The following is a 22888-nucleotide window of genomic DNA, read 5'->3' as shown; positions in this document are numbered from 1 at the left end:
GCATGAATGCCTCAAGTGTCCTAGACCACAAGGAGTAGTGGTATTAACCCTATCATTACAATAGATCCCAGGGATATAGCTAATAAAAGGCATTTGTGGTACCGTGTCCCCAAATCGACAACCCCTTTTTTATCCAGCGGGTATATTTGGGTAGTCAAGATGGCAACCCTAGTTATAGAACAAAATATACAAGCGTGAACCCTGCCGTAGAGTGGATATGTGCATTACAGACTGCAGAACAGTATGGTGCCCCCTATGCCATGTATTGTACATGCCTGTGGTCCAAAATACCACGGCCGATGGGGCATTTCTGAGACCCCGTTGAGGTGCAATATCAGCGTATAGGGGATTCCTATCACATGGACCCCAGTGATCCCTGTGGCAGGGACTACCAACAAACCTGGCACAATGTACATGGCATATGCCACCCTTGTACCTTGGAGGAGCCCTGTTTTATTGGCTTATATGATGCACTTTCTGCACATCCTGCAGGGCTGTCCCTGGCCACATAGGGCCAGTGGTGCGACCTGTGACAGGATTCTGTGAGGGGAGTCCGTGTCCCTCCCGTATTGATGCAGCAGCAGCTGCGGTTCCTCCCCTCAGGTCTGGAGCCCGGGCGGGCGCACTCTCCAGTCTGGCAGTGACACAGGGCAGTGCAGCAGCAGCGGCCTCCCCCAGGCATGGCACAGGGCTCCAGCTCACTATGGCAGCAGCGCGACAAAACACCCTCGACTTCCAGCTCGGTGGCACAGGTAACGCACAGGGCAGACTGCGGGTGACAGGGGACGCTATGGAATACGGCGGAATGAGGGGGAGGGGGTCGCTGCTGTCGCTCCCCACTATCCTTCACTGTATTGTCGCCCATTCTATAGCCCTGCCTTATTATCCCATGGCCCCCCTGAAGGTGACAGATGGGCGCCCAGGAAGTTGCACTGGGTCGGGCTGCGGCCGGTGCATGTGCCGTGTCTCCAGGGTTTATTTCATGATTCGCGGAGGAGGCAGAAGCCATTCGGGCGGGCAGGTTTCTGCAGGGCCCCGCTGCCCTCATGTATCGCGCAGCTCTGCAGGGGGCTTTGTACGTTCACCTTCAGGCCATGGATGCACCGTGCATGCAGACTACCTGCAGGAAGCATGCCGGGCCTAGGAGAGGTGCAGCCGGGGTTTGGCAGGGATTATATGTTTAACCTCGCCGCACGCATGACCTTTCTGAGTGCTGAACCCAGGCATGATGGAGCCCGGGGCCATGGATACTGTGGAGCGTATACCAAACCGTATACTGTGGGGGCGCTGTATGGAGGGAGCAGATACCAAACCGTATACTGTGAGGGGCACTGTATGGAGGGAGCGTATACCAAACCATATACTGTGAGGGGCACTGTATGGAGGGAGCAGATACCAAACCGTATACTGTGAGGAGCACTGTATGGAGGGAGCGTATACCAAACCGTATACTGTGAGGGGCACTGTATGCAGGGAGCGTATACCAAACCATATACTGTGAGGGGCACTGTATGGAGGGAGCAGATACCAAACCGTATACTGTGAGGAGCACTGTATGGAGGGAGCGTATACCAAACCGTATACTGTGAGGGGCACTGTATGCAGGGAGCGTATACCAAACCGTATACTGTGGGGGCACTGTATGGAGGGAGCAGATACCAAACCATATACTGTGAGGGGCACTGTATGGAGGGAGCGTATACCAAACCATATACTGTGGGGGCACTGTATGGAGGGAGCGTATACCAAACCGTATACTGTGAGGGGCACTGTATGCAGGGAGCGTATACCAAACCGTATACTGTGGGGGCACTGTATGGAGGGAGCAGATACCAAACCATATACTGTGAGGGGCACTGTATGGAGGGAGCGTATACCAAACCATATACTGTGGGGGCACTGTATGGAGGGAGCGTATACCAAACCATATACTGTGGGGGCACTGTATGCAGGGAGCGTATACCAAACCATATACTGTGGGGGCACTGTATGGAGGGAGCAGATACCAAACCGTATACTGTGAGGGGCACTGTATGGAGGGAGCGTATACCAAACCATATACTGTGGGGGCACTGTATGGAGGGAGCGTATACCAAACCATATACTGTGGGGGCACTGTATGGAGGGAGCGTATACCAAACCATATACTGTGGGGGCACTGTATGCAGGGAGCGTATACCAAACCATATACTGTGGGGGCACTGTATGGAGGGAGCAGATACCAAACCGTATACTGTGAGGGGCACTGTATGGAGGGAGCGTATACCAAACCGTATACTGTGGGGGCACTGTATGGAGGGAGCGTATACCAAACCATATACTGTGAGGGGTACTGTATGGAGGGAGCGTATACCAAACCATATACTGTGGGGGCACTGTATGGAGGGAGCGTATACCAAACCGTATACTGTGAGGGGCACTGTATGGAGGGAGCGTATACCAAACCGTATACTGTGGGGGCACTGTATGGAGGGAGCGTATACCAAACTGTATACTGTGGGGGCACTGTATGCAGGGAGCGTATACCAAACCATATACTGTGAGGGGCACTGTATGGAGGGAGCAGATACCAAACCGTATACTGTGAGGGGCACTGTATGGAGGGAGCGTATACCAAACCGTATACTGTGGGGGCACTGTATGCAGGGAGCGTATACCAAACCATATACTGTGAGGGGCACTGTATGGAGGGAGCAGATGCCAAACCATATACTGTGAGGGGCACTGTATGGAGGTAGCGTATACCAAACCATATACTGTGAGGGGCACTGTATGGAGGGAGCGTATACCAAACCATATACTGTGGGGGGCACTGTATGCAGGGAGCGTATACCAAACCATATACTGTGGGGGCACTGTATGGAAGGAGCAGATACCAAACCATATACTGTGAGGGGCACTGTATGGAGGGAGCGTATACAAAACCATATACTGTGGGGGCACTGTATGGAGGGAGCAGATACCAAACCGTATACTGTGAGGGGCACTGTATGGAGGGAGCGTATACCAAACCGTATACTGTGGGGGCACTGTATGCAGGGAGCGTATACCAAACCATATACTGTGAGGGGCACTGTGTGGAGGGAGCAGATGCCAAACCATATACTGTGAGGGGCACTGTATGGAGGTAGCGTATACCAAACCATATACTGTGAGGGGCACTGTATGGAGGGAGCGTATACCAAACCATATACTGTGGGGGCACTGTATGCAGGGAGCGTATACCAAACCATATTCTGTGGGGGCACTGTATGGAGGGAGCAGATACCAAACCATATACTGTGAGGGGCACTGTATGGAGGGAGCGTATACAAAACCATATACTGTGGGGGCACTGTATGGAGGGAGCAGATACCAAACCGTATACTGTGGGGGGCACTGTATGGAGGGAGCGTATACCTAACTGTATACTGTGAGGGGCACTGTATGGAGGGAGCGTATACCTAACCGTATACTGTGAGGGGCCATGGATACTATGGAGCGTATATCAAACCATATACCTGTGAGGGGTACTGTATGGAGGGAGCGTATACCAAACCATATACTGTGGGGGGCACTGTATGGAGGGAGCGTATACCAAACCGTATACTGTGAGGGGCACTGTATGGAGGGAGCGTATACCAAACCATATACTGTGAGGGGCACTGTATGGAGGGAGCGTATACCAAACCCTATACTGTGGGGGGTACTGTATGGACGGAGCTTATACCAAACCGTATACTGTGAGGGGCACTGTATGGAGGGAGCAGATACCAAACCGTATACTGTGAGGGGCACTGTATGGAGGGAGCGTATACCAAACCCTATACTGTGAGGGGCACTGTATGGAGGGAGCGTATACCAAAGCGTATACTGTGAAGGGCACTGAATGGAGGGAGCAGATACCAAACTGTATACTGTGAGGGGCACTGTATGGAGGGAGCGTATACCAAAGCGTATACTGTGAAGGGCACTGAATGGAGGGAGCAGATACCAAACCGTATACTGTGAAGGGCACTGAATGGAGGGAGCAGATACCAAACCGTATACTGTGAGGGGCACTGAATGAAGGGAGCAGATACCAAACCGTATACTGTGAGGGGCACTGTATGGAGGGAGCGTATACCAAACCTTATACTGTGAGGGGCACTGTATGATCATCATATAGAAGACCCTTATATAGTATCCATCATCAGAGACCCCCATCCTTCCACAGTGAAGCTGGCTGTGTTGGAGGACGAGTGCTGAATGGTGGCTGCACTGGTTATAGCCCTCATAACATTTCCAGACACTTTCCGAGCTCCCCTTCCACTGCCAGTCAGAGCCGCATGGCATAACTAATCCTATTCCTAACAGCTGTCAGCAGCCTGCCTCCCCTACTGAAAGGATCTGCTCCGCATCGCTGTGGTGGCTTCTGTGTCTTCATCTTTTAGTCCAGGATGGAGATGCGGCAGCCACCTGAAGGACCAGAGCGATGGGCAGCAGGGAAGTATGATCCTTTCAGTACGGGAGACAGGCTGCTGGCAACTGTCAGAAGTGATATATTCCTGGACAATTCCTTTAAATAGGACCCGTCACTTCTCCTGACACGTCTGTTCTGGTAACAATTCTGGGGCGTCTATTTTTATGTTGTGCCTTTCCTTTATTTTTCCTTCTAGAAGTTATGAATGAATTGCTAGCAGTTTGTTTGCAGTGAAGGTTCAGATGGGTGTTACCTGTTGGGGGGGTGTCCCTGCATAATCTGATCCAATCAGTGCTGCCAGTTCAGACTGTGCAGGACACCCACCCAACTGGGAATGCCAGTGCGGTAGTTACTTAGGCTTCGTTCACATCACCGTTCAGCCTTTCCGTTCTCCTGCTCCGTTTAGGACGGATAAGCACATAACTGACGCCAAACGGAGTCAAACTGACTATAATGGGGTCCGTTATGTTTCCGCTCAGAAGATGATTTTTAAGCGGAGACAAAAGTTGTGCATGCAGGACTTTTGTCTCTGCGGAAACATAACGGACCCCATTATAGTCTATGGGGTCCTAAGGGCTCAGGTTATGTGCCTTTTCCTAAACGGAGCAGGACAACGGAAAGGCTGAACGGTGATGTGAACGAAGCCTAAAAGAGAGGTCAGGGCAGCTGATTTAGGCCTCTTTCACACGACCGTATGGCTTTTTCAGTGTTTTGCGGTCTGTTTTTCACGGATCCGTTGTTCAGTTTTTTTTTTTTGTTTGTTTCTTTTCCGTTTCCCATATGGCATATACAGTAATTACATAGAAAAAATGGGGCAGGGCATAACATTTTCAATAGATGGTTCCGCAAAAATGGATACAGAAGACATACGGATGCATTTCCGTATGTGTTCCGTTATTTTTGTGGACCCATGGGGTGGTGCTTAGGGGGGTACTGGTCGGCCTATTATTTGATGAGGTGCTTGGGGCTACTTACTTTTAATGTGAGTTACATGGGGAAGGGTACAAATTTAATAGCACCTCAGATTAATAATAGGTGACCCCTACAGGTGCCTATACTGTAGAGTCTACATTCATCAAGTCTCGGTCTCTTCCGCACTGTGTCTGCTCCGGGTAAATGCACAGATGACCTCCACATCTGTGGACACTATCACCATGCCTGCTGCTCGCACATCCTCCCCCGTGTAATGGATGGATCACAGATGTGAGGCGCGACACTGGCAGGGCAGATCGCGGTACGACTCTGAGTGATGCACAGGAGACAGGAACCTGTTATGTGTCACCCTCGCTGCCTGCCCCCTGTCCACCTCACTACAGTCTGACTGGTTACCTGCTGCCCGTAGTCGCCTCATCCTCCCGCTGAGGGCACCGGACTGAGTTTTTTAAATTTTTACCGGAACATGAGCCCTAAGTCTGTGCTCTCCCTGGTACCCTGAGTACGAGCCAGTCCACCAGGGCTACAGTCTCTAGGGCCGCCCCTGGCAACGGCCAGTGCGTCATAGAGCATTAACCTATCACTGGCGTCTCCGCTCCTCTGTATTGCCGCGGCCTAGAAAACAATCTTCCAGGTCCTGGGCCGCGGCCCGGTGGTTGGGGACCGCTGACCTATGATATCCTCTGGATAGAAAATATTACAAACGTGAGAGCAGCACCGCTGACCCTTCCAGACCTCCTCTGGGAATACACACGCTAGTCAACAGCCGCAGATCCTTGCTTGAGAAAGACTATGCGGGCGATTTATCAAACTGGTGTAAAGTAGAACTGGCTTAGTTTCCCATAGCAACCAATCATATTCCAGCTTTCATTTTCCAAAGAAACTGTGAGAAATGAAAGTTGGAATCTGATTGGTTGCTATGGGCAACTAAGCCAGTTCTAGTTTACACCAGTTTGATAAATCATGGTGGATATGCTGCCGTCAACCTTGTTTTTGTGCTATCCTCAGGATAGGTCCTCAGTATCTGATTGGTGGGGGTCCGACACCCGGGACCCCTGATGATCGTCTGTTCGAGAAGACATCAGTGCTCCTGTGAGTGACATGGCCTTCTCTCATCTTACCAAGCACAGCTACGTAGATTGTGTAGCGGCTGTACTTGGTATCAGTCCCATGGTCACCTAATTAAAAAATGGTTCTTCACTCGTCAGGTGATCGGCGGCACCTTTACACGGGATAGTTTTCAGGAACAAGCGTTTCTATGATCCCTGGTGATGGCCAGTGTAAAATGACCTTAAAGGGGTATTCCAGTTATGTAAGGGTTATTCCTTAGCGCTTGGCTACAGTATTTTCAGAAATCCCATAGAAAGTAATGGAACGGCTTCATGCATGGCCGACCAGCTGTCCCTTTCATTTCAGGGAGGCTCCATGGGGTGCTGGGTCCCTGTTCTCATCATCGGCGGGTGCTCCAGCAGTAGGACCCCACCGATCTAATAGTGGTCCTATGGATTGGGGATAACTTTACACAACCGAAATACCCCTTTAAGTCCAACCTTCCGGAACCTTCCGTATGTAAGTGGAGTAAATGGCCATTCTTCTGATAGAACTTGTCCCATCAGTCGATCTTTTTAGTTTTCCTGATGAATACAATTATTCTTTCTAATTATTGCTGTCTGATTATCACTATGTGACGGTAACCAGTAATAGTGTATCTTACTACAGTTTGTCAACTATGTGGGATGTGTACTTGTAAGCCATGGAGCTGATGGTCAGCATTAAAGATAGCGAATTTCATGTGATGAAATCCGTTCACGCTTCGTTTACTGGTAAAAGCAGAATTGCGTTATGGATTCCATTACCACGGACCATAACGCAATTCTATGACGGAATGCCTTTAGCGGCATTCTGTTATTCATTCCTTCATAATAGATCCGTCCCGTTTCCGTTATGCAGGGGAGGACTCCAGCATAACGGAAACGGCACGGATCCGTTTTGCAGCCCATAGACTTCTATTATGACGGACCGAATAACGGAATGCCTCTCAATGCATTCTGTTGTGCATTCCGTCATAGAATTGCGTTATAGATTCCGTTACCACGGACCATAACGCAATTCTGCTTTTACCACCAAAACAACCGTGAACGAATTTCAAAATATGAAATTCGCTCATCTCTAGTCGGCATTTAGTACAATCGTGTGCCTTCATTCACCTGAAGGTGGAAACTCCAACACAGAATGACCCCCAGGACATTTTTCACACGGAGTATCTAAAAGCCAAAACTGGAAAAAAATAAAGACGACGGGGTAACATAAGTAGGCAGGGACAACTCATGTAGGCAGGGACAACAATAGTGTAATGCAGCTCAAAATACCGCCCAGCAGAAGCAAATACCACAGTGCAGCACAGAATACTGCCACAGCAGAATAAATACCACAGTGCAGCACAGTATACTGCCACAGCAGAACAAATACCACAGTGCAGCACAGAATACTGCCACAGCAGAATAAATACCACAATGCAGCTCAAAATACCGCCCAGCAGAAGCAAATACCACAGTGCAGCACAGAATACTGCCACAGCAGAACAAATACCACAGTGCAGCACAGAATACTGCCACAGCAGAACAAATACCACACTACAGCACAGAATACTGCCACAGCAGAACCAAATACCACAGTGCAGCACAGAATACTGCCACAGCAGAATAAATACCACAGTGCAGCACAGTATACTGCCACAGCAGAATAAATACCACAGTGCAGCACAGAATACTGCCACAGCAGAACAAATACCACAGTGCAGCACAGAATACTGCCACAGCAGAACAAATACCACACTACAGCACAGAATACTGCCACAGCAGAACCAAATACCACAGTGCAGCACAGAATACTGCCACAGCAGAATAAATACCACAGTGCAGCACAGTATACTGCCACAGCAGAATAAATACCACAGTGCAGCACAGAATACTGCCACAGCAGAACAAATACCACACTACAGCACAGAATACTGCCACAGCAGAACAAATACCACAGTGCAGCACAGAATACTGCCACAGCAGAATAAATACCACAGTGCAGCACAGTATACTGCCACAGCAGAACAAATACCACAGTGCAGCACAGAATACTGCCACAGCAGAATAAATACCACAGTGCAGCACAGAATACTGCCACAGCAGAACAAATACCACACTACAGCACAGAATACTGCCACAGCAGAACAAATACCACAGTGCAACACAGAATACTGCCACAGCAGAATAAATACCACAGTGCAGCACAGTATACTGCCACAGCAGAACAAATACCACAGTGCAGCACAGAATACTGCCACAGCAGAACAAATACCACACTACAGCACAGAATACTGCCACAGCAGAACAAATACCACAGTGCAACACAGAATACTGCCACAGCAGAATAAATACCACAGTGCAGCACAGAATACTGCCACAGCAGAACAAATACCACAGTGCAACACAGAATACTGCCACAGCCGAATACATACCACAGTGCAGCACAAAATACTGCCACAGCAGAATAAATACCACACTGCAGCACAAAATACTGCCACAGCAGAACAAATACCACAGTGCAACACAGAATACTGCCACAGCAGAATACATACCACAGTGCAGCACAAAATACTGCCACAGCAGAATAAATACCACACTGCAGCACAAAATACTGCCACAGCAGAACAAATACCACAGTGCAACACAGAATGCTGCCACAGCAGAATACATACCACAGTGCAGCACAGAATACTGCCACAGCAGAATAAATACCACACTACAGCACAGAATACTGCCACAGCAGAATACATACCACAGTGCAGCACAGAATACTGCCACAGCAGAATAAATACCACACTACAGCACAGAATACTGCCCCAGCAGAATACATACCACAGTGCAGCACAGAATACTGCCACAGCAGAACAAATACCACAGTGCAGCACAGAATACTGCCACAGCAGAATAAATACCACACTACAGCACAGAATACTGCCACAGCAGAACAAATACCACAGTGCAACACAGAATACTGCCACAGCAGAAGAAATACCACAGTGCAACACAAAGTACTGCTACAGCAGAAGAAATACCACAGTGCAGCACACAATACTGCCAGAGCAGAACAAATACCACAGTGCAGCACAGAATACTGCCATAGCAGAACAAATACCACAGTGCAGCACAGAATACTGCCACAGCAGAACAAATACCACAGTGCAGCACAGAATACTGCCACAGCAGAATAAATACCACAGTGAAGCACAAAATACTACCACAGCAGAACAAATACCACAGTGCAGCACAGAATACTGCCACAGCAGAACAAATACCACAGAATACTGCCACAGCAGAACAAATACCACACTGCAGCACAAAATACTACCACAGCAGAACAAATACCACAGTGCAACACAAAGTACTGCCATAGCAGAAGAAATACCACAGTGCAGCACAAAATACTGCCACAGCAGAACAAATACCACAGTGCAGCACAAAATACTGCTACAGCAGAACAAATACCACAGTGCAACACAAAGTACTGCTACAGCAGAAGAAATACCACAGTGCAGCACACAATACTACCAGAGCAGAACAAATTCCACAGTGCAGCACAAAATACTGCCAGAGCAGAACAAATACCACAGTGCAACACAAAATACCACAGTGCAGCACAAAATACTGCTACAGCAGAACAAATACCACACTGCAGCACGGAATGCTGCCCCAACAGAAGAAAAAAACAGTGCAGCACAAAAGACTGCCGCCTTCACCACAGTTTTCAACTGTATCACAGTCCTGAGGACGGTGATACAGATGTGTTTAGGAGGGCACCTATGACTGATGGATAAGTGCATATCTGATGCTCCTAGTATTAATTAATGCTTAGCGCATCAGAACGTTATGTACCCGGCCAGCGGCGGTGCCGTGAGCGCCCACCGGTACATTGCCCTGTATGGTGTATGGCCCGTCCGCCCCTGACGTACAGTACAAATCTTTCTCTGTAGGATCCACTCCTGGTTTTGGCTTACAAACACTGATGAAGAATACTGATCTGTGAAGCGCTCCTGTGGTCACGTGCATCGCTTGTATTGTCGGTGGGGACCCTAGCTGAGCTGTATCTGCTGATTCACTACAGACCTATCACCGTGTGATCACTAGTGCACTCAGGCAGCCATGCTGTGGAGGTCATCAATCTCTCTGCTTACTGCTGTGCATCCGCTGCATTGTGCCTAACCTAGATTTCACATGGTGAAGCTGTAAATAGATCTCCCTGGAGGGATGGTGAATTACACTCCTACATGAATGTATAATATGGTGCCTAATACTCGTCTAGAGCATCCTATTTATAGGCCTTATGTGACGGTGATCTGCTGTGATCTAACAAACGCCGAATAGCCCTGACAATGTCACCTATATTTGGCTACAAGTGAACTGTCAGTTTATGTTGATGTGTTGGATGCAGGGAAATGGGCAAGCGCAAGGATCTGAGGGACAAATTGTGGTGGTTATTCACTGGGTCTGTGGAGTGTTCTGGTACGCAGTGGTAAGTGACTACAGCTTGCTTCACACTGTCACAAGCCTGTTCCTGGAATCGGTCTGACAAAAAAACGTTGCTATACCCCCTTCCTATTCTTGCAGAACCCCTTTAATCCAATAGAGATGTTAATGGACCGTAAGCGTGAGGCACCCCACCGACATAACAGAGTTTGGGAAATGTTTTTTACAGTACAAATTAATTAGTCTCGCGAGACTTTGTGAAGCAATAACTTCTGCTCATCGGAGCTAATATGGAATGATGTTTTATGCAAATCGACTGTCGATTCACTCATGCTGTCATCGTGATTCATGCGATTCTCATCTTTATGTGGTGCCAAATCAATTAGAAGTATAAGTATGAGTGCACACCATACTACTTTCATAATGAGACCAGACACACAAGTTGGTTTCACGAAAGCATCTTCTCATCCCCCTGAGCCAGAACAAGAGAGTGCTTTATTCATGTTACATTTACTTAAATAGAAGACATGACATCACAAAACGGGTGTTCCTTAAGAAAAGACTATTGGCTCCTTAGCTTGATAGAAGTGGTTTCAACAACTTCAACTCTGAGTATTATTGGCACATTCAAAAATTGCAACCTAACTCCCCCTCCCTCAGTGAACTTAAGACAGGCACACGAGGCTCACACAGCTGGTTTGCGGCCATCTAGTGGATGAAACTATGTACTACAGAATGTTCACATTATATATAGAGAAATAAAACATATCTCTCACAAATCCCTCCTTTTGCGGGAAATAGACCAAAGGTGAACCAGGCAAAGTAAAGTACTCTCCCAACGCTCTAAATAGCGAAGAGCTGGACTTTCCTTATTGCTTCACTAGGTCCCCTCAACTCCCTTTCGGGTTTGCCTTCACCTTGTCCTATTTACCCTGCAACCATCAACAAGTTTTTATTTTTTTTTATTTTTTTTTACTTCAGGATGGAATAATCTTTGTCTTTGACAGGGGCACAGCAAATATACATAGTGTGGGCATGGATGTATTAAACATTTTTTAAAACAATTTTCCTAAAATGGAGAAATATATAACAGCCTGTTAAAGTGAAATGCTAAAAAACACTGTAGGCACTGAACCAGTTCCCAAAACATTGTTCTGGCCATGATGTGATTAATTTCAGAATTTTTCCCGTCAGTTCATTTGATAAAGTCCATCAGATCCTTGGTGATCCTTCCTTAAGGGGCAGTATTGTCCGGAATCTAGATGCAGCAGGAACTTCCAATGATCTTGTAGACCCCTCCTTTTTCTGCTGTCAAGGACCAGTCGGTTCTGTAGAGTCATTACCGGAAAAGAGCTCAGTTGTTCCACCATTCTCTTTGCAGCATCACAGATGTAATTCGCAAATCTCTGTTGATGACAATAGAGATGTTAATACTACTAATCGTGGGAATTAATGACTCAAATCTTGCAGCTATTTGACTTTTAGCTTTAAATTCGTCAGAAACTCTTCTACAGACTCCTATGGCATCCATGTATACATGTGAGTCAAAGGATGTAGGGAGTGACCTCCTTAGTCGTGACCGGACATTGTCTTTCTTACTGATTTGATCTCACTCAGGAGGTAAGAATAGAACAAATGGCATCCGTACTTGATCAGGGTATATTGGCCACTTCATTGCACCTGCATTTTGGGTTGGAGTTTCAAATTTCCACACAATTGCCAGATATCTGCGTTTTGATCATTTTGGTTGATAAACTGTCAGGAACTATCAGAGTCACTACTTGTCTTATTTAGTTAAATTATGTAAGAACAATATTCTGGAGGGAAAACACCAAAGGGCTTTCCTGTATAAAATCCTGTCTCTAAGCTCAGTTTGTCTTCATATTTTTAAATTGGTCAAATATTTAATGCCAATTATAGGTAAGGATGCAACTGAACTTTGAGGTTTTTCCCTTACCAACATTCTAAATTTGCCTAGGGCAGTGATGGGGAACCTTTTAGAGACCGAGTGCCCAAACTGCAACCCAAAACCCACTTATTTATCGCAAAGTTCCAACACGGCAATTTACCCTGAATACTACAGTCCAATATGGAATATCTTCCATATACTTTATTATTCAGCTATAATAGCCTGCCTACATTCAATGCGCTGTCTGTGCAGTTCATAGTGCTCCCTGCGCTGATGAATGGCAGGAAAAGTCTGAGGCATATTGGTACATCATCAATTTTTTTTCAGTGTGCGGGTGCCCACAGAGAGGACTCTGAGTGCCGCCTCTGGCACTCGCGCCATAGGTTCGCCATCACTGGCCTAGGGGAACTTTGTCACTTACACATGCTCCTAAAACATATCCCCGAATCCTGTTGGATAGGATTTCTAATGGACAGGAACAGAGGATTACACTCATTATGCTTTACAACTGTTTGGTGGTGATCCCTTCAGGGCAGTCATACTTTGCGACAAACAACATAATTTGAAAAACTGCTATGCTGCATCTGGAGCTGTTGGGGAAATAGAGACCTAATCTAAGGGGCATTCCCAAAGAGTACTACATAAGGATTAAGGCCTATCTTCTGGTTAGGTGTGTACTGGATGGGTAGGTACTCTCACCTCAGTCAGTATCTTTTAGCTGTTGCCTTTGCTACAGGCCAAATCTTTGAATATCCTGGAAAGAGATCAATACAGACACAGACATATTGACACTGCTCCACCTTTGTTCTGAACGTAGTCAATCCGCAGTCTCTGAAATGGGTAAGATGACCTTGGCATATGCCTTCCTGGAACTCCCATAGTTCTCCCATCATTATTACAGCATTCACCTTCAACTAACCTAGTGGCAGCATTGTTGAACCCAGGAGCCATCCACCACAGAACCATCCACCACCAGCCCACTGAAGGAAGAGTTTCTTACCAACCCTCTAGAGTCAAAATCATCACTTCTAGTTTTGTCCTTTTGATGTTTCCTTTCAGCCTTTGTAGCCTGTATCTGAAAAGACAAGGTTTTAGAAGTCCACTGGCCCTAAGCCATCCTGTATCACACAGGCTTCCACTTAACGTAGACTTCAGGTAATAGTTTAGCCTTTACCTTCTCAGGCAGCATCAGGGCATCAAACATCTTTCATATACTCAGCATGCATTACACCGCGCAACAATGATTTTGCTACTGAGAGAAAAACGTGATTTATTCCGAGTTCATATTTTAATGAGCGCGCTGATTCCAAATATGAACTCGGAATTTTCCTGACACGTCTAGATTTTAAGTTATACATGCAAAGCCTGTTCAGTTATAATATTAATGCATTATATTGGAGATATTCCAATGGACGTGTCCAGACCTGTTCGGACGCACTCAGGCTGATATCAGCAGTAAGTATATAAGGCAAGCTGGACAGATTTTGATAAAGTGATCTGTTATAGTGCTATCAGTTTTGAAACTTAACATGGATAAACGCAAATGTGTTAATGACCCTGACAATTTCTGCTACATGTGTGGCAAATACATTACTTATGATCAGCGCAAGAATCTGACAAAGCGAGTGCGTATTGCAGCTTGGGATGCATTTGTACTAGTAGTGCAGAACTTCCTTAGGAACAGACGAGCTGCAAACTATGCTGAATTAGTAGACAACATGCTTAAAGCATATGAACAACTTGGCTGCCGAAATATCATTGAAAGTGCCTTTCTTACATTCCCAACTTGACTTTTTCCCACCCAATTTGGGACATGTAAGTGACTAACTTGGAGAGCGGTTCCATAAAGATATTACTACAATGGAGAACGGGTATCAAGGTCGCTGGAATCCCAACATGATGGGGGGACTACTGCTAGTTTTTGCAACGGGAAAATATGACCGTTCACAAAAGCAAACGCCTGAAGCACTTTTAACAGTACTGGGCCTTGCTCAAGTAAGACATAAACTGAAAAACAAGACTTTTAGAAATTTTGTTATTCCATTTTATTTTCATACACTGTTTACTATGCAAACTTTGATGTAGATCAGGTCATTGTTGGAGTAAAACTCATTCTGTTCAAATATATTCAATGCTTTCCAAGTGCTTAATTCATTTAGGCATACTTATGCATAGAAAATTTTGTGTCGTGTTGCAAAAATTCTGACTTTGGATTTGTAATCCGCACACTCTATTTAGTATAGGACAAATGGTTTTTGCCCAGTAGCAGACGAAAAGTTTTTTTTTTTGCGTAGTGTTATTGATGGGCTTACCCATGGATCAAACAAAATCTCTGCCTCACCAGATTAGACCATAATAATGAGTGATACCGAAGGCATACCTGGATTAATATTGATGTTAGCAGTCTTACCCTCAGCCATCTTACAAACCTCAGCGAGTGTCTTCAGCTTTGACTCCTGCACTAACATTGTTAGAGGGAGTGGTTCTTTCTTTACAACATCAGATTAAATTGGAACAGCATCTCCTGTCCGAGATGACCCATCTTCCAAGAACCTGAATTTATCTACCAGAAACTAAAATATTTAGTTATTGATTGGAGACAGTCATAAGAATTGGAATTTTTATTTTTAGAAGTAGGAAGGCACTACTACTCCCTCCCCCCTCAAGAGGCAGCGGAGTAGTCGGATCTAATTTGTACACCCTCAAGGCGGTGATTAGTTGGTAAGAGGAGTAGGAATTGCATTACTATCTACTTCTACACATTTGCTATGAGGCAATGGAAACAGATCCTAAGGATTGTATAGATAATAGGGATCCATCATTGATTCCGGGTTGTTAATTCCCTATGGGCATTGCACTTGAAGGACTGAACATTTGTAGCTCTTCTCATGGGCGAGGAAGTAGGCAAGTACATACAAAGTCCTCCTTCTTCCTTCTTGTGGGGAGGACTAATAGGCATCCACGCCCGCCTTAGTCCTTTGTTCAATTCAACTTCAACAAAATGGAGGGCTATAGTGAACTTCACTCAAGCCTAACTAATACTAGACCTTTCCAGATGATCCTTAAGACCATCCACAAAGGCAGCACTGAAGATTTTCTCATGCATATCTAAGGTAAGCTCAAAAACCCAAATCCACCCAAATTTCTTGGAGTCTAGTGAAAACTTTCTCCACACTCTCTGCCTTGTCCTGATGCATATTCAGATAATGTGACAGGATAATCACCTAAATGCTTTCTCCCCCACCCACTGTTGAATCTATAATCTTGAGAGAAAAAATCACCAACTTTACATTGGACTAAATTTTTCAAATCTCATCAATAACATGAGAAAGCATTCAATATTTTTGCTTATTCTCTACAAAACAACATAAATAAGTCCACTGTATTAGGAATTCTACTCATCATGTAATCTCAGTAGGGGACCAAGGACGATATATTGGTTCATCAGGGCCATTATTTGAACCTCTGGGAGGAGCAACTTCAGGGGCTAAGTACCTAGGTGTACGATGGGGTAGAATTGGTTGAGTAAGAGCAAATGTGGATGTTACTACTTGTGGATGTTACTACTGGAGGTGGTAGATGTCATACATCATACAATGATGCAGATATCCCTGCACTTTTCTCTGACTGCAACCCAAATAAGTCTTAATAAGGACTAAGAGTCCCTAGATTGATAGGATTGGACACTTCCAATTGGCATCATGGGGCAATAACTGCGGGCACTTTCTTAACTAGTGAAACATACAATTGGGAAAGGTTATTTGCAGACATCATTGGATCTAATCCAAAGCTGGAGCCTATAACCTGAATTGGTTATGCATTACCAATTACCATTCCCCCTCCCCAACTCCCATATGGAGGGGGGGGGGGGGGTTGAATTCCTGAGGATGGACTTCACTACAGCCGGGACACCAAGCAGAGCACTGTGCTTGGTTGAGCTGAGAGAAGGCCTAAGAGCTACTGCAAGCGTCGGTGCCTTCTCAAACAGCTGATCGACGGGGTGCCCAAGTATCGGACCCCCTCGGAACAGATGCTGATGACCTATTTAGAAAATAGGTCATCAGTATAAAAGTCTCTGAAAACCCCTTTAACTTCTTCCTCCGGCCCTTTACCCTCCCAGTGCCTCCAACTTCTGCCTGACAGGGTATGGCTTTTGCATCACTGCACCTGACCCTGTCAATCCAATAGCAGAGACGGACACTGGGAACTATTGTGCACTGAGTGACTGGAGCCCATCTTCAGTACACTGAAAGCTTTGGAATAACAGTTATTTTCCCCCCAATTGCAGCATCGGTACTGGCACATAAAGAGGAATATAAAAATACAGGAATAACCAGTGTGGGTTACAGCAGATTTTGAGAAAGGGGGATGGGATGCCACATAGTTTTTTTCTTTGTTCTCTGGGATTTAAATCCTCCATCTTGCAATAGAAATACTGACCATTTCATTTCTCCAACTTAGGCTACTTTCACACTAGCGTTCATGGGTCCGTTCGTGAGCTCCGTTTGAAGGAGCTCACGAGCGGACGCGAACGCTTCCGTCCAGCCCTGATGCAGTCTGAATGGAGCGGATCCGCTCAGACTGCATCAGTCTGGCGGCGTTCAGCCTCCGCTCCGCTCGCCTCCGCGCGGACAGCTGAACGCTGCTTGCAGCGCTCAGCTGTCCGCCTGGCCGTGCGGAGGCGAGCGGATCCGTTCAGACTTACAATGTAAGTCAATGGGAACGGATCCGCTTGAAGAGGTCACCATATGGCTCAATCTTCAAGCGGATCCGTCCCCCATTGACTTTACATTGAAAGTCTGAACGGATCCGCTCAGGCTGCTTTCACACTTAGAATTTTTTCTAAGTTATTAATGCAGACGGATCCGTACTGAACGGAGCCTCCGTCTGCATTAATATGATCGGATCCGTTCAGAACGGATCCGATCATGCGCAAGTGTGAAAGTAGCCTTACTTCAACTTCTATCAATTACTTTCATAGACAATTTTCACCATAACTCAGTTTCTTTTCCTTCAATACACTTATCCACAAACTTGAATTTAATCTACCGTTTTCTGGCATACCAATTGCATGCATGAACGAACTTAATAACTAAAACTTTCCCTTCTCTTTCTCTCATCAGCTGAGCTGCTGTTAACAGCTCACCACTATATTGTCACGCTGGACAGGACACAATACCACCAAACAAGTGTCTAGGCAAGTAGCTGGGGATAAAGGTCACCTCTTGACAAATCCCTACCAGCTCTCCCTAGACTTCTATGCCCACATTCAGACCCTGAAGGTGGGAATGAACCTGTCCCCGTGCCTAGGCTGAAGATTCCCTAAAATACCTAAGATGATGAAAGGGGGAAAGAGGCAGGCTGCTCCCTCAGGACCTAGAGGGGGCAGGCGTCTCTCAAACAGCCTAGACAGACAACCACAAGAAAAACAAAACAAACTTATCTTGTTACTGAGCAGGAACAGCAAATCCTTCCACTGAGCAAAACAGAAGCTATAACCTGCACAGGACACTGGGAGTGGGCGTAATTTAAACTCTTACCAACGACCCCACCCAGTGCACCTGAAGGGAGGCGGATCCAGCTCAACTCCAAAACAAAAACAAAAGGCTACACACGTGCAGCTAACCTGGCAGACCTCCGCACATAACCTGAGCAGGGCATGACATATATCCTGTGACATTAGAGTTACCCATTTTCTTTATTAATATTTTACTAATATTCTTCCTAATCAGGAAAACCACAACAATTTTTAACCTAGATTCTTCCTAACCGGGGAAACCACAAACGTTTTAAACCAGATTCTTCCTAAAAGGGAAACCATAAACAGTTTTAACCTAGATACTTCCTAATTGGGAAACCACTAAAAAAATTATTCTAACAAAAATTCATCCAATTAAACAGCCACACAAAGAAGAAATTCAAAAGGGTTCTTTCATTCTAAAGGACAGATCAGCCGTAATTGAACCCTTAGCAATATCACCCAAAAGTGGAAGTTTTAGATGAGCTTTGTAAGAAATAAACCTTTCTTGCCTCGCCGGCGAATGATGTCATCTAGTGGTTACGTTTAAGTGCTTCTTTAACTGTTGAATTGATGCCATTCAAGCTGATCTGCCCACCCAGGGACGCCAAAATGTCATCGCAATCTTCTTTGTTTGGTGCCAAATCAATTAGAAGTATAAGTATGATTGCACACCATACTACTTTCATAATGAAACCAGAAACACAAGTTGGTTTCATGAAAGCATCTACTCATCCCCCTGAGACAGAACAAGAGAGAGCTTTATTCAAGTTACATTCACGTAAATAGCAGACATGACATCACAAAAGGGGTGTTCCTTAAGAAAAGACTATTGGCTCCTTAACTTGAAAGGAGTGGTTTCAACAACTTCAACTCTGAGTTTCATTGGCAACCTAACTCCCCCTCCACCAGTGACCTTAAGACAAAGAAATGCACACGAGGCTCACACATCTGGTTTGCGGCCATCTAGTGGATAAAAATGTGTACTACAGAATGTTCACATTATATATAGAGAAATAAAACATATCTCTCACACATCCCTAGTCGTAATCCCTGGAAATGAGCAGTGTAAGATGTGATTGAAAAATCAATCAAGCCAGCAAAGGAGGCAATATGGACAAATTGAAACTGGAACCTAGTGGAGCTGGCAAGCCATTAATTAACATGGGACATCAGACCAAAAGGCCACTGTAACTTGGACAACAACTTGAAGGGTTTATGCCTTACTGTTTGTTGTACAGTTGGGCAATATCAAAAATATTCCCACAATAACGATATGAAGATATTTATTGCAGTAATAATATATATCAAGATTAATACCCATTTAGAAGAAAAAACACTCAGATCATGTTGAAAGACTTCGTCCACTTCAACTGTTCCGGTCTGGACCGGTCCTCAAGCAGGCCAGGGCCCTCCGGCACAGGCTTTCTATCCTGTAAAGGGTACAAGAAGAGGTTATACTGTATGGGGGCTACAAGTTATAGCCCCCATATAGTATAATGTCACCTTATTGCACTCATACAGTATACAGTAATGTCTCCTTCTTGCCCCCATAGTATGTGGCTTATACAGTTTAATGTCTCCCAGTGCCCCCATACATTATAGTAATGTCTTCTTGTGGCCCACTGTACCACACAATGTAATGAGCCCTGGGTCCGGGAGTAAGCGGGTTGGGCTTAGAGCTTTCACTCACCAACGCCACTGCATTCATTCTGAGCTCCCCACTCCTCTTGTGCAATATGCTCTGAAATACGTTCTGACGTGTGCAGCATACTCATGTGTAATGTGTGTCAGATGCTGCGGCCAGGACGCGTGTCAGTGTGCATAACACGTCAGTACACACCTTTTAGAAGCGGTCAATGCTGTTATTGCTAGGATATGCCACCACTGTCTGACAGGTGAGGGTCCCACCTCTGGGACCCGCACCTACAATGAGAACGGAGCGGGGAAATGAACGGAGGGCGCACTGCGCATGTTCAGCCACCCTCTATTCATTTGTCTCAGCTATTTCCGTCTGTCCCATAGAAATGAATGGGACCAGGGGCCGCGCGTGCGTGGTGCTCTCCCATTCACTTCTATGGGAGCAGTGCCTGGTGGTGGACGGACCCTGGGAAGTCCGAGGTTCTCCAGCCACAGCTCTGCCCACTCCGTTCTCACCTCTGGGACCTGCACCTATCAGACAATGAGGGCATATCCTAGCGATATGCCCCCATTGTATGTGATGGGAATTCCCCTTTAAGGAATGGTGATATCATAGATACCTGTGTATTGCCCAACCCTAGTTCGTAGTGAATTATTTCAATCATTAGTTTATCTTTTAGAGTATGTTCACATTGTAAAAAATGCACATTTTTAAAACTTGGCTTGTAATTATAGCAGAATCTGCAGCAGAAATACGAGGCTAACCTTAGGATTTCTGAGGTGGATTTGTAGTTCATCATGCCGTGGATCTGACCCAGGACTGTGAGGACGCCCACTGTAGTTAGCATACAATTTCTTCACATAAACCATGCCTAGAAGGGAGATGTTGCTACTTTCACTCTGCAGTTTGGTTTTATAAATTCTGCACCTTATAGACTATGGCATGGATTTCCAGTAGACAACAATGGACCAATGCTGATACTTTTTGGGTAAACGGTGAGGTTTCATTCATTTTAATTTTTCTGTGGTGTAGCACATTATGGTGACATTTAATAAAAGTATATATTTTTTTAATCCTACATGCATTTGTCGTGAATTGGTTTCCTCAAAAATCAACTTATTCTTTTCTAGGTGAGCAGGTACTGTTCCCATTAATTGTGATGGGTGCACATATGTAGTCAATTGGAAAAGATGATGACTAAACTCTGGTTGATTCTGGCAATAATCAGACTTTTTCTCTGCAAAGAATTTGATACGTGAAGCTCATTGAAACAAGGGACTAGAAAACCTTTTTGTCAGACTTTACCCAATAATTACCTCAGAAGACAGCACTGGTCTCCTCACACAACTCCATGCCGCATGCATGAATATCTATAGACTTTTTTTTTGCCAATATACATTATACTTCTAGTTTTAATCAATAGAGGCTTCCTCTAAGAAGCCTTCTTCAGGACTATGGCACATGTTACCATGGAAATTCTACCTGAAGAACCTCACAGCAGTATTCACAGGGCTCCCCCCTTAATTTTGTCCATAAAACTGTTGTGTTCTGGTTCTGTATCACTAAGGACAGGTAACCTATATGAACTTAATGTTAAAGATTTTGAAGCACAACCTTAGAGTACATTCGGAAATGTAGCAGGAACCAGCAGCTGAATGAATGTTCTTTTTTTCTAGCTCAATGTGAGACATCCTTTCAAACCCTAATTAAGCTCAGGACTTGGCATTATAAATCCTTTTTTGTTTTTTTAAGGACCACTTGTATCTCACAGTTTAGTTGGAAACTTTTCAACAAAATCCGTACGGGAAAATGCACAGAACCCTTTTCTGTAGACACAAAAATGGACTGACAATTTGCATGATGATTTACATTCCTGACCATTTTGATCTCTTGTATAAAGGCGCAGTTCTACTGTACAAAACCCTTTACATGCAGGAAGGCCCATTTGTGATAACTTCTGAATGATGCATTTGCTTAAGTAACTTGTACTTTGGTAAATTGGTCCTTTATTTGATTCACCATTATTAGACCTGGTTCTACTTTCCCACGTGATGCATGTGGTATGAAGATGGAGGATTTCAATGAACACATCATCAGAATGGTTCAGAGAGTTAAAAAGAAGTCTGTCATTAACAAAATTCATTTAAAACTGGCCACAATGCCTGGTATGGCTCCCTCCCCGTGTTATATTCATCTTTGTGTGCCAGGACCGATGCTGCAATTGGGGGAAAATAACTCTTATTCCAAAGCTTTAAGTGCACTGAAGATGGGCTCCAGCCACTCAGTGCACAATAGTTCCCAGTGCCCGTCTCTGCTATTGGATTGACAGGGTCAGGTGCAGTGATGCAGAAGCCGGACCCTGTCAGGCAGAAGTCGGAGGCGCTGGGAGGGTAAAGGGCCAGAAGAAGGAGTTAAAGGGGTTGTCAGAGACTTTTATACTGATGACCTATTTTCTGAATAGGTCATCAGTATCTGTTCCGAGGGGGTCCTATACTTGGGCTCCCCGTCGATCAGCTGTTTAAGAAGGCACCGGCGCTTGCAGTAGCTCTTAGGCCTTCTATCAGCTCAACCAAGCACAGCGCCGTCCATTGTATAAAGGCTCTGCATGGTATCCCGGCTCAGCCCCATTCAATTAAATTGTGCTGACCTGCACTAAGGCCATGTGACTGATGAATGTGACATCACTCATAATAGGCAAAGCTGTGAGAAGTCCGCGGCGCTACTGGGAGCACTGGTGCCTTCTCAAACAGCTGTTCAGAAGAGGTCCCACAATGCTGGTGAGTTTTACATGTAGTAATCCAAACATTGTAATGGTCATGAACACACACACACAGACACACACACACACACACACACACACACACACACACACACACACAGACAGGGGGGAGGGAGTGACCACTGCACTCCACCCTCGCCCCTGACC

The 22888-nt window shown here is 45.6% G+C and overlaps 1 protein-coding gene across 1 annotated transcript in view; it reads left to right on the top strand.

Moving 5' to 3' along the window:
• The first annotated feature begins 577 nt into the window (after positions 1–577).
• SMS (spermine synthase) overlaps positions 578–22888 on the top strand; it is a 170022-nt gene continuing 147711 nt past the window's right edge. The window contains exon 1 of the mRNA XM_044283957.1: positions 578–752. Coding sequence (XP_044139892.1) covers positions 704–752 — 49 coding nt within the window. The 5' untranslated portion in view covers positions 578–703. The remainder of the gene's footprint in view (positions 753–22888) is intronic.

Source organism: Bufo gargarizans, chromosome 3, assembly GCF_014858855.1.
Source record: "Bufo gargarizans isolate SCDJY-AF-19 chromosome 3, ASM1485885v1, whole genome shotgun sequence".
Lineage (NCBI taxonomy): Eukaryota > Metazoa > Chordata > Amphibia > Anura > Bufonidae > Bufo > Bufo gargarizans.
Note: the sequence above shows the minus strand (reverse complement) of the source record. Positions and strands in the feature narration are given on the sequence as shown.